The sequence below is a fragment of the Jaculus jaculus genome, chromosome 11, assembly GCF_020740685.1.
Source record: "Jaculus jaculus isolate mJacJac1 chromosome 11, mJacJac1.mat.Y.cur, whole genome shotgun sequence".
NCBI lineage: Eukaryota > Metazoa > Chordata > Mammalia > Rodentia > Dipodidae > Jaculus > Jaculus jaculus.
Window position 1 is genome coordinate 38090369 of NC_059112.1, and position 12607 is coordinate 38102975.

At 38.3% G+C, this 12607-nt stretch overlaps 1 protein-coding gene across 3 annotated transcripts in view; it reads right to left on the minus strand.

The window, feature by feature from the left end:
- The window catches only part of Tbc1d19 (TBC1 domain family member 19), a 170399-nt gene extending 161251 nt beyond the window's left edge, over nucleotides 1-9148 (minus strand). Inside the window, exon 1 of one of the 3 annotated variants that reach the window (XM_045130142.1) lies at nucleotides 8914-9148. In XM_045130142.1, the coding sequence (XP_044986077.1) occupies nucleotides 8914-9012 (99 nt within the window). In that variant the 5' untranslated portion in view covers nucleotides 9013-9148. The remainder of the gene's footprint in view (nucleotides 1-8913) is intronic. The other 2 variants (XM_004656101.3, XM_045130143.1) reach the window with 2 other exon arrangements.
- Between the last annotated feature and the right edge of the window lie 3459 nt (nucleotides 9149-12607).

Sequence of the window (12607 nt, forward strand, 5' to 3'; positions counted from 1 at the left end):
AACCTACATAAGCCAGATGCACATGGTAGTGCATGTACCTGGAGTTTATTTGTAGTAGCTGGAGGCCCTAGTATACCCATTCATTCTCTCTCTCTCCCTCATAAACAAATAAATAAAACTCAAAAAATAACATAAAAGATGAAACTAGGGAGATGGCTCAGCAGGTAAAGGTGTTTGCTTGTAATGCCTGATGGTCTGGGTTTGATCCCCAGGACCCACATAAAGCCAGATGCACAAAGCACTGCATGTACATGAAATTCATTTGCAGTGACAGAAGGCCCTAATATGTCCAAACTGACTCTTTCTCTCTGACTTTTTCTCTCTCTCAAATTAATATTTTAAAAATTTAAATAAACAATAAAAAAGAAATAAAATGAAGAAATAATATAAAAGGAAGGAGGGGTAAATGTGTAAAGTGTTCTAAGTTTCAGCATTACATTGTTGGAAAATATCAACAGTAATAATTTATCAGATAATAATTATGAATAAATGCGATAACTTCTAGAGTAGTTTGAATAATGAAACAAGTTAATGGACAGGAAATTATTATATAATAAAATTATTGAATAATTCAAAACTAAAGCAAGAAAGCAAATGAACCAAACATGAAGGTGAAAGATGTGAAATATATGAGTAAACTCATTAAATATAAATTGAATCAATGACACAACTAAAAAGACTGTAATTGTCAGTCTAGATTATCAAAACAAAGACATGATGCTTTCAAGAAACATGTATTAAATATAGTCACAGGGCTGAAGAGCTGACTTAGGTGCTTGCCTACAAAGCCTAAGGGCCCTGGTTCCACTCTCAAGGTCCCACATAAGCCAGATGCACAAGGTGATTCAAGCATGCAAGGTTGCACATGTGCACAAGGTGACATACATATCTGGAGTTATATTAGAGTGGCAGAGGCCCTGGCATGCCAATTCTCTCTCTCTCGTTCCTCTCTATCTCATTCTTTCTCTCATAAAAGCATGTTCTGCCACACCCAGCAATAAAGAAAAGATATAGTCAGAGTGGATGAACTTTACAGATGGAAAAAGCCATAAAAGCAGGCATGATACACCACACAAAACAAAATTTAAGGCAAGAATCTAATTAAAGGCAAGAGGGATATTTTACACTAACAAAGCATTAATCCAATAGCAACAAATCACAAAGCTGTATACACCAATAAAAATAACCTTAAAAGTATATTTTTTAAAACTTGGAACAAATTAAAAGAGAAATGGGCAAGGGTCTGCCCCATACCTGCAGTTTTTCTTTCCATGACTTCAGTTACCTGTAGCAAACTATGATCCAAAAATATTAACTGGAAAATTACAGAAAAAATAAATTGTATTTTAAATTGCATGCCACTTGTGTGGCATGATGAAATTCTGTGCACTCATCCTGCCTGGAATGGGGATATTCCTTTGTCTAGTGTATCAGTACTGTATGTGCAATCCACCCATCAGCCACTGAGTAGCTGTCTGAGTTAGCAGAATGACTATTAGAGCAACACAGAATTTCTACCCAAGCAATCTATGTACTACTTAATAATGGTTCTATGGTACAAGACTAGCAATGCTGGAAATTGGAATATTCCAGAAAGGTGCCATAAAGTGCTTCCCAACCCACATCTCAAGTACTAGGGATGAAGTGCTTTTGTAAATTGAAAACTGAAATTTCACAATAAGAACAGAAATCATATGCTATTTGCTAAGATCTATAGCAAGAATGAAACTTGACCATAAAATGATTCTATTGTATTACTGTTGTTATTCATCTTGTTCTGATCTTAATATGGAATTTAAACTTTATCATAGGTATGTCTGTATAGGGGGAAATTATATATTCAGATTCTGTGGTACTAACCCTTGTTTGGGGCATTGCCTGTAGATCTTGGAATGTATAACACATAGAAAAGATTCAATAATAATAACACAAAGAATTAAACAGATTAATTACCAACTTCTCTCAAATGTGACTCAACCATAACAATACAAACATGGTTTATAAGGCCACACAGAAGATTCAGCAAATGGTGTCTACTGGGTCATGACGTAGACTTTAGAAAATCAAGGAAACAAAGCAAGTTAGCAAAGCAAACTCAACCTAGAAAACAACAAAAACACATTTTAAGTATTTTATTTATTTAGTTGAGAGAGAAAGAGATTTTTTAAAAAGAAGCACAGGGGGAGGGGGGAAGAGAGCAAATGAGCACATCAGGGCCCCCATACACTGCATGTACCACCTTGTGCATCTGGCGCATGTGGGTACTGGGTAATCAAACCTGGGTCCTTAGACTTCACATGCAAGCACCTTAACTGCTAAGCCATCTCTCCTGCCCCAACAAAAATATTTTTTAATCTCAACTACTTGAAAATTAACAAATTCATTTCAAAATAACAATAGGAGGTAAACTTAAGATAACAAAAACATATTTTGAACAAAGGGATAATTAAAGCATAACTCACCAATACAAAATGCAGTTAAATCAGAACTTACAGAGAAATTATAGTTTGGTCTATATATTGTTGGAACACTTCAAATCTATGACCTAGCCTTCCATTTCATGACAATAAAAAAAGAATAGCTAACTAATCCCAAAGAAAACAAGAAACATAATAAATATGTGATCTGAAATAAACAATCAGCAAAGCCAAAAATTTGTTCTTTGATGAGATTAATAAAGCTAATAACCTCTGGCAAACTGGTCAAACATACATACACATTCCATACATACTATAACACAACTGCCATGACCATAAATGATTAGCTGGACATGTTAATATACATCTTTAATCCCAGTTCTGGAAAAACAGAGGTAGGAGGATCATAATGAGTATGAAGCCACCCTGAAACTACATAGTGAATTCCAGGTCAGCCTGGGCTACAGTGAATCCTTACCTCGAAACCTCATCCCACCAAAAAAAAAAACAAAAAACAAACAAACAAACAAAAAAAACACGCTACAAATCCAATTACCCTTTCTTTTCTGCATTTGTTACACTCTATAGTACCAGGTAGACTAAAAAATTGTTAATCCAGAGAAGAATAAAACAGACTTTAAAGAGCAGGACACTCCTCCATAACTCTGGCCCTCTACTTTCAAAATAATCAGCATCCTTTGCTTTCGCAAGGCAGAACAGCTAGCCCAATCTCAATGGTTGTAATCTCAAGCAATTGCAGCTAAATGGGTACTATCTCCAGCCTGAAGCTTTCATTCCTCTATGTCCTGTGCCCATCTGCTCATGCCAGCCCACCTGTACATAATACAAATGCAACCCTGCACAAGTTCTCAGGACAAGGAAGAATGCAGCTAGCCCCTCACACAAACTGTCTCTATCCCATTCCAGACAAAGACCTTTTTCCTTTAATAAGGCAAACCTCATGGTCCAAAATTCTTTGCATGTAGGTCTCTCCAGTCTGACTCTACCTTCAGTATTGCAAGGCATCTCTTAGGCAAAGGTTTCAATTTCTTCCACATTCCTTCCACAAATCAGTACCAAAAGACCAAAAGCATATAGCCACATTTCCAGTTGTGATGACCTTTCTCCTCTGGTAGCAATTTTCTGTTGTGGTTTCCTTCTCACTGATGGACAGAGGACCAGACCAGACACAGCTGGTGGCAGAAACGGATTTATGTGGCTTACAGTCTTAAGGGCAAGCTCCATGATGACAGAGGGAAAGTATGGATGAGCAGAAGCTGGACATCACTTCTGCCACAGTGGGTGACAAACAAACCGCATCAAGAGAGTGAGCTAAACTCTGGCAGGGGGGATCTGACTATAACATCCCTAAGCCCACCCCCAACAACACACCTCCTCTAGCAAGCATCCACTTCTCAAACTGCCATCAGCTTGGAATCAAGCATTTTAAACATATGAGTTTATGGGGGCACCCACTTAAAACCACCACAGATAGGGAAGACCCAGAGACACACAAAATAACACCGGGTATTGCTATTGCTCTTAGTTGCCCACTAGAACTTAATAGTAAGATCTTATTACTGACAATAAAACTCCCTTTGGTTGCAGGACATAGACAAATCAAATTGGGACTGAGCTGGTAGCTTCCTTCCTGCTAGCCAACTTTCACGATGCTGGAAAGAGGTAGGCAGGATCCTGGGGGGAAAAATTATCACATCAACATTTTCATCAAGTAGTGGGCCCTGTATGCAATAATACCAGGCAAGATATGCTCACTGATGCAATAGTGGCATGAATGTTATAGGGGTAACAACTATTGTTGGTTGGATTTGAGGCCCACTCCATAAGAAAGAACTCATGCTTGGTACTATAAGAGACCATAGGATCTAGGGAGAAAATACTACTGTGGTTTTTTTCTAAGTTGATTTGTTATCCAACTGCCTTCTAAAATTTTATGTTTAAATCCACAGATTATTGCTACTCTCAGATTTGGTCAGAAAAGCTTTTCCTTTGTTTTTGCAGAATCATAACTGGTCAAATTGATGAAAATAAGTGACTTTGGAGTGCTCAGACCAGTATAGTCCATCTCTACAACTTCCTCCAAGGCTCACGGAACATTGTGGAAGACAGAGCAGAAAGAATGCAAAATATGGATGGTGGGGAGGAATACTGTCAAACTCTGTCATCTGGACATGGACGTCCATCATGGATGAGACAAAGTCTAATGAGAAACTAATGGCAACTAATGGATGCTGTGTGAGAGGGAGTCATTCTCCTCCTTGATGTAGTTAAGTAACAGGAAGAAGGAGTACAGCAGGAGTGGGGTGGTGAGAGGGCAATGACAGTGTACATGATCAAAGCATGAAATTGTGAAAGAACAAATCAAACACAAAAAAAAGTCCCTGCAAAGAAAAAACATTAAGGCCTAATATTTTTTCCTGGGAATTCTGTAAAATATTTTAATATGAAATAAAATTAACACTAATTTTTCCAGATAATAGGGCAGGATAAATTCTTTCCCAACTCATTATATAAAGTAAGTATTATCCAATTTCAAGACTAGACAAAAATCTTACAATAAAAAATAGAAACCAAGCTGGATGTGGTGGTGCGCACCTTTAATCCCAGCTCTTGGGTGGCAGAGGTAGGAGGATTGCCATGAGTTCAAGGCCACCCTGAGACTCCATAGTGAATTCCAGGTCAGGGCTAGAGTGAGACCCTACCTCAAAAAACCAAAAAATAAAATAAATTACTTAAAAAATATAGATATATATACCAATATCTTTATGAATTATAGCCATAAGAATCTTTAGCAAAATATTAAATTAAATAAATAAATATATTAAAGGCCTGGAGAGATGGCTCAGTAGTTAAGGCACTTGCCTGCAAAGCCTAAGGACCTAGGCTTGATTCCCTACCACCCACGTAAGGCCAGATACACAAGGTAGCACATATGTCTGGAGTTCGTTTGCAGTGGCTAGAGGTCCCAGGGCCCACTCTCTCTCTCTCTAACTCTCCCTCTCTCTCATAAATAATTAAACACAGTATTTTAAAAGATACCTATAAAAATATAATACAGCATAACCAAGTAGAATTTATCTCATTATATAAAATTAATGCAACATTCAAAGCCAATCAGTGTTTTTACCATATCAACCTATTATAAACAGACAATTTACATAAACATCTTTACACATGCAAGAAAAGTATTTAACAAAGTTGAACATCTAGTCATGATAAAACTCTCATAAAAATATCAAGAATATTTTAATATTCCCCCAAATTGATGTATAAATTCATTTTAAACATTTTATTTATCTATTTTATTTATTTATTTGAGACACACAGAGAGAATGGGTGAGCCAGGGCCTCCAGCCACTACAAATGACCTCCAGATGCATACACCACCATGTGCATCTGACTTACATGGGACCTGGAGAATTGAACTTGGGTCCTTAGGCTTTGCAGGCAAGTGCCTTAACTGCTGAGCAATCTCTCCAGCCCTGATCTATAAATTTAAAATAATATAACCCCAAGATCCAGAGATTCTTGTAGTAACTTTAAAGTTGATTCTGAAGTCCTTTGTTTTGCAATACAAATTTTAGAAACAGTCTTTGAAGAGAAATGATGTTGTTAGACTATCTGATTTCTAAACTTATTAGAAAGTCAAAAAATTAAGATAGTGTAACATGAGCATAATGATAAGACAGATCAATAGGAACAGAACAGTGTCATAAACAGTTGGGTGTGTACACACATGCACACCTGAGGATGTAATCTATTTTCAACAAAGCTTCCAAGAAAATTAGTAGAAAAAAGATAAATGTCTCCACACATAGATACTAGAAATACTAGATATATATGTGGAAGAACAATAAATGGCATACCTTTGAATCATACACAGAAATTACTTTAAAATAGATAACAAAGCTTAATTTATGAGCTAAAACCATAAAATTTCTTTTTTTTTCTTTTCAAAAAAAATTTTTATTAACACCTTCCATGTAAACAATATCCCATGGTAATGCCCTCCCTCCCCCCACTTTCCCCTTTGAAACTCCATTATCCATCGTATCCCCTCCCCTTCTCAATCAGTCTCTCTTATTTTGATGTCATGATCTTTTCCTCCTCTTATGATGGTCTTGTGTAGGTAGTATCAGGCACTGTGAGGCCATGGATATCCAGGCCATTTTGTGTCTGGGAGGAGCACATTATAAGGAGTCCTAACCTTCCTTTGTCTCTTACATTCTTTTTTTTTTAATTTTTATTAGCATTTTCCATGATTATAAAAAAATCCCGTGTTAATTCCCTCCCTCCCCCCCCCACTTTCTAAAATTTGTAGACCAAATATCTAAGAAGCCTATTTTTGATACTTTGGGTTATGCAAAGACTTTTAGATAGGACATACAACCCCAAATCATTTTGAAAAGAATTTGATATAAATTTTAATTACCAAAATTAAAAATTGTTGCTCTTTGAAGGACCCAGTTAAGAAAATGAAAAGAGGGCTGGAGAGATGGCTTAGCGGTTAAGCGCTTGCCTGTGAAGCCTAAGGACCCTGGTTCGAGGCTCGCTTCCCCAGGTCCCACGTTAGCCAGATGCACAAGGGGGCGCACGCGTCTGGAGTTCGTTTGCAGAGGCTGGAAGCCCTGGCACACCCATCCTCCTCTATCTGTCTTTCTCTCTGTGTCTGTCGCTCTCAAATAAATAAATAAAAATTAAAAAAAATAAAAAGAAAATGAAAAGATAATCCACTGCCTGGAAGAAAATGCAAGATGACTAACTGGCAAGGCCTGGTGTCACAGGCCTTTAACCCTAGCATTTGGGAGACAGAGGCAGGAGGATCAGAAGTTCCAGGTTATCCTCAGCTACACAGACTTTGAGAACAGACTGTCTAAACCGTACAAAAAAAAAAAAAAAAAAGAATGGCTATCTTATGAGTCTTATATCATACGTAAAGAATCCCTATAGTGAAAAGACAACATAAAAGAAATTTTTATTCGTTTTTTTGAGGTAGAGTCTCATTCTAGACAAGACTGACCTAGAATTCACTATGTAATCTTAGAGTGGCCTCAAATTCACAGCTATCCCCCTACCTCTGTTTCCCAAGTGCTGGGATTAAAGGCGTGTGCCACCATGCTCAGCTTAACATAAAATTTTATTTATTTTATATTTTTAAGATTTTTTTGTATTTTTATTTATTTATTTGAGAGTGACAGACAGCGACAGGAAGAGGCAGAGAGAGGGGGAAAGAGAGAGAGAGAATGGGCGTGCCAGGGCCTCCAGCCACTGCAAACGAACTCCTGATGTGTGCGCCCCCTTGTGCATCTGGCTAACGTGGGTCCTGGGGAATCGAGCCTTGAACCGGGGTCACTAGGCTTCCTTAGGCAAGTGCTTAACCGCTAAGCCATCTCGCCAGTCCTAACATAAAATTTTAAATGGGTAAAGGATTTGCGCAGACTATTTCACCAAAAAAGATATATGCACATGAGAAAATGTTTAGTCATTAGGTATGTGAAGTTAAAGCTCCAATGAGATGCCATTCTGTTACTAGAGAGGTGTAAGCAATAAAAATTAAGCAAGAAAAATAAACATGGGCATCAATTGTTATTAAGTATGCAGAATTCTCAGGATTGCTGATAGGAATGTACAATGGTACAGCAACTTGGGAAAAGTTTGGCAGTTTTCTGTAGAATCAAATGTATGTTACCATACAACTCAGCAATTAGTTGAAGAAAAAAAGAAAACAAATATCTAATATCTATATAGAATTCATGTGTTGACTTTACCCATAATCTCAAAGCAATCCCATACCCACATCAACTAAGACATGGATAAGTTAATCGTGGGACAGCCAAAGAGTGAAATACTACTGAACAACTGAGCGAAAAAGAACTTGTTGAAATACCAACATGGATGAATCCCAACGTGTTATGCTAAATGACAGAAAGCATGCACAAAAGTTTACATATTGTGCGATTCCATTTACATTCTCAAAAAGGAAAGAACTCGTGATGGATGGATGCATTGGTAATATCTAGCACATTTGAAAGTATTCAATAAAAGGCAGATGGAGGGATGGAGGGGAAATCACTGGAAGCAAGGAGAGAGCAACAAAGTGCTTCAGGGATGCAGAGAGAGAAAAAAAAAAAAAAAAAAAACCACTGCCCCACCTAGGCCCAGGGAATGTAACCACCCGTAAGAATATGAAAGTGAAGGAAGGCTTGCTAATTTTAATAACTCCAGCAACTGACTAAAAGAATAAATTGATGAGTAACCTCGGCGTTCTCTGGCCTGAAAATAAGGCGCGATGCGCCCCACCCTTCTTTGGTAAGGTTCTATCGCCCCATGCCCGGCGTCTGAGCAAACAGGCCTGCAATGGTAAGAAAGGGTGGTTTATGCACCAGAGGTGAGCTCTGGCTTGGGGGAAGGAAGTGATGACACGACACCCCTGTGGCCCAGCTGCTCTCATCCCTTCCCAATCCGCACCACTTACCCAGGCCTGCCGTTCCAGCTGCGTGTACAAATTAGAGCCCTTGAGCTTCTGGACTATCTGGGCAATAATGAGAGACAGATCCGACTCCTCCTGCAACATTTCCCCAGCCCTAGCCCGCCAAGCCGCGGGGACAGTCGCCAGCACGGAAAGAATGGGCTGCAAGATCCAAGACGGCCACTGACACTTCTCCGGAACCTAATTGCGCCGGGACTCCTCCAGCCGGCGTTACTAGGCAACTGCAGGCAAGTGTCCGTCCCTCGTTGCTTCCCCCTCCTGAGCCCGAAGGGCTGTAACTTGAGTTCCGCTGACCGTGGAATGATCTGGGCAGGAGGAATTTTCATTTCTTTGTTCCCGCCTACTTGGATCAAAAGGAAAGAACAAAAGCTCCTTCCTTTTGCGCCCCGAATTCGCAAGAGGAATCCCGAGAGTGGCTTTTGTGCTTTGTTTTTGTATACAAAGGATCATTCGTCATCCATCTCTCAATCTCTCTAGAAACAGAACCGGGAACACAATCATACAGCTACTTAATACCCAAGCATGGGCAGGCTCTTCACTTCAACGAGGTCCTTAAATTTCAGAGGGAGGTTTCAGCCTCTGTAAAACAAAACTGGCTTTCGGGTTGTGATGATTGGCTAAGGTAAAAAAAAATCGTGAAGGCGAGCTTCATTTTATTCCATTTTCTCTCCTTTCTATTCTTTCCAGTCGCACTATAGGAATGTGTAGACATTCTCATCTGTAGGCCACAAAGGAACCAAGAAACAATACTTATAGGTTTCTACAAAGCATTTTCCATTCAAAGATGGCTAAGACATTGTCCTGCTCTTCAAGTAATTTGCCATCTAAATTTCTCCTCTTCTATGCATTCATTCAATAATTTAGTCATCAATCAGCTTTCATCTTACTATTTACACACAAGTAACTGTGTGAACAAAATATTGAAGAATCTCATGCTCTACCCACTGAGCAATAGGGGAGCCCTAGAGCAGAATGTTTAATGAAACCTGGTTTGTGTCATGAAACATAAAAGGTATTTAGAACTAGAGGGCACTAATTTAACTACTTGAATGGCAATGCAAAGATCAAGTAGTAGGCCAGAGAAAAAGGCCTAAGAAATTATACACACAGTAGAATAACTTCACCAAAATTATCAATAATTAAGTTCAATTGTGTACACACATATATTTTAAGCAATGCAAACATGGTGTTGCAATAAAACACCAAGACTGCTGCAAAAGCCACTCTAGAGTAATTACATCAAGCTTTAGTGAGCTAAGTAATCACAAAAGAGTATGTTAAATCAAATGTAGGGTCTGATTCAACAGGTCTCAATAGGATCTAGTAATCTGAATGGCTGACAAGACAGAGGAGACTATGATGCTGGTGGCCCAAAGGCTACCATACTGACTAGAAAGAACCAGAGCAGGTAAACAATAGGAGATAAAAGAGATTGGACTTCTGGCACCAAAACACCATCCTGATATTAATCATACTATCATTCAGGATGCTGAGATGATACAAATTCTAAATGATTCACTTGATCAATACCATTTATTAAAATGACTTTAAGAGGCTGAGAAGATGGCTCACCAGTTAAGAGTGCTTGTATGCAAAGCCTTTCAACCCGGGTTAGATTCCCTAACCCATGTAAAGCCAGATGCCCAAAGTGGTGGGTGTATATATCTGAATTTCTTTTCCAGTGGCAAGAGACCCTGGCACTCCCAATATCTATCTATTTATCTATCATCAATCTATCAATCTATCATCATCATCATCTATCTACCTCATAAATAAATGAATATTGAAAAAATAAAGTGGCTTTAGAAAGAAGCAGGAAAGAAGCACTTTTTTATACAGTTCATTCTCTCACAACTTAGAAATTTTCAGACCTGGGGTTAAATTGACTTTTAACTATTTAAAGTCTCTCCATGGCAGTATTATACCTAGCCATGCATCTCTAACACAGCCTCACTTTGAACACCAAATAAATAAATAGAATATTACGATGATGATGAAAGCTCTTTGAGATTGAGAGGGTGGTAGTGATAAGTGTTCAATGAGATGAAGGTGCTTACTTAGGCTAAGAAGGACCATGAAGAATAAGAAAAAAGCAAGGGTCTGGGAATCAGAGGACATTCTAGCTCCCTTTCCAGTATGTACCCTCAAGAAGTACATGCATCTCTTCCTCCATCAGAGCTTCAGATTTCTCATGTACAACAGCAGGGTAAAATACCATTCTTGATGAAATTATTTTTAAAGTCCCTAGTATTAAAACATTAATAATGCTGGGAGAGATTGATTAGTGGTTACGGTGCTTGCCTATGAAGCCTAAGGACTCATGTTTGACTCTCCAGGTCCCACATAAGCCAGAAGCACAGTGATGCAAGCATGCAAGTTTGCACATGTGCACAAGGTGGCACATGCATCTGGAGTTCAATTGCAGTGCCTGGAGACCTTGGTGCGCCAATTTTGTCTTTCTCTCTCTCTTAAAAAGGAAGTCCATTGGGGTTGCCTCAAAAGAATAATAAATAAAATATTAAAACTGAAATAATTAAGTAAAAATAGCACCCAATAATGTTGACAGGGAGTGGAAAGTCATTAAGTGTAACAGCATATATTAAAAGTAGCCAGAACAAATCTTTACAAAGGTAAAGGCTTTAAGTCATTAAAAAAATAAATAAATAAACAGGAACCTTTCAGGTTTAAAAGAACAATTAAGAAGCTTATATTTTATTCTGAAAGCACCAAAGCAAGATAAATCTTCATTCATAACATTAAAAAATGTTTCTCACATACATAGAAACAGGTGTGTAAGAATATAATTCAATTCTTGACTGCCCTCTGCTCTCTTTTTCCAATTCAATTTGGTAAGACCTTTCAAAGCACCTGCCGTAAGCTAGGAATGGCAAGAAATACAAAGACAAGTAAGAAATGATCTCTAAAGGAATTCTTAGTCACCAAGGGATGATGCAGATAATGCACAAAGACAGGAAATGTTAGACCCCTTCAGCCTTCCACCTGAGTATATGCAAAATTTATTATGCTCAAGTCACCACTGAACAATTAACTGAAAGTTAAAAGTCCCATCTCCTCAAAGAGGAAAGTGCGGGGAGGGAGGGTATTACCATGGGATGTTTTTTATAATCATGGAAAATGTTAATAAAAATTGTGAAAAGAAAAAAGAATTCATGGCTTAAAAAAAAAAAAAAAGTCCCATCTCCACCTCACAATGTGGGTACTTTGCTTTGTAAAGATCAATGTACCAACAGTGAGCAGAGATTGGAAAATCTCCACCAGTTCTCACATTTCAAAGTTAAATATTAATTCAAAGTTAATATTGATTGTTAAATTGACAGGATCTAAAATCACCTAAAAGACAAATCTCTGGGCATATCAGAGGGATTATCTCCATTACGTTAACTAAAGTGGGAAGATTCACCCCAACTGTGGGTGGCACCATTCTAAGAGCTGTGTCCTAGACTGGATAAAAAGGAAAATGCAAAACGTGCCCCAGCATTCATCACTCTCTGCTTCCTGACTATGGATGCAATGTGACCAGCCACCTCAAATTCCTGCCACCATGCTCTCCCTGCCATAATAGACTGTGCCTTTTGCATTTGAACCCAAAATAAAACCTTCCTCACTTAAGCTGATTCTTTTCAGCTTTGTTAACATAGCAACAAGTAGCTAATGCCTA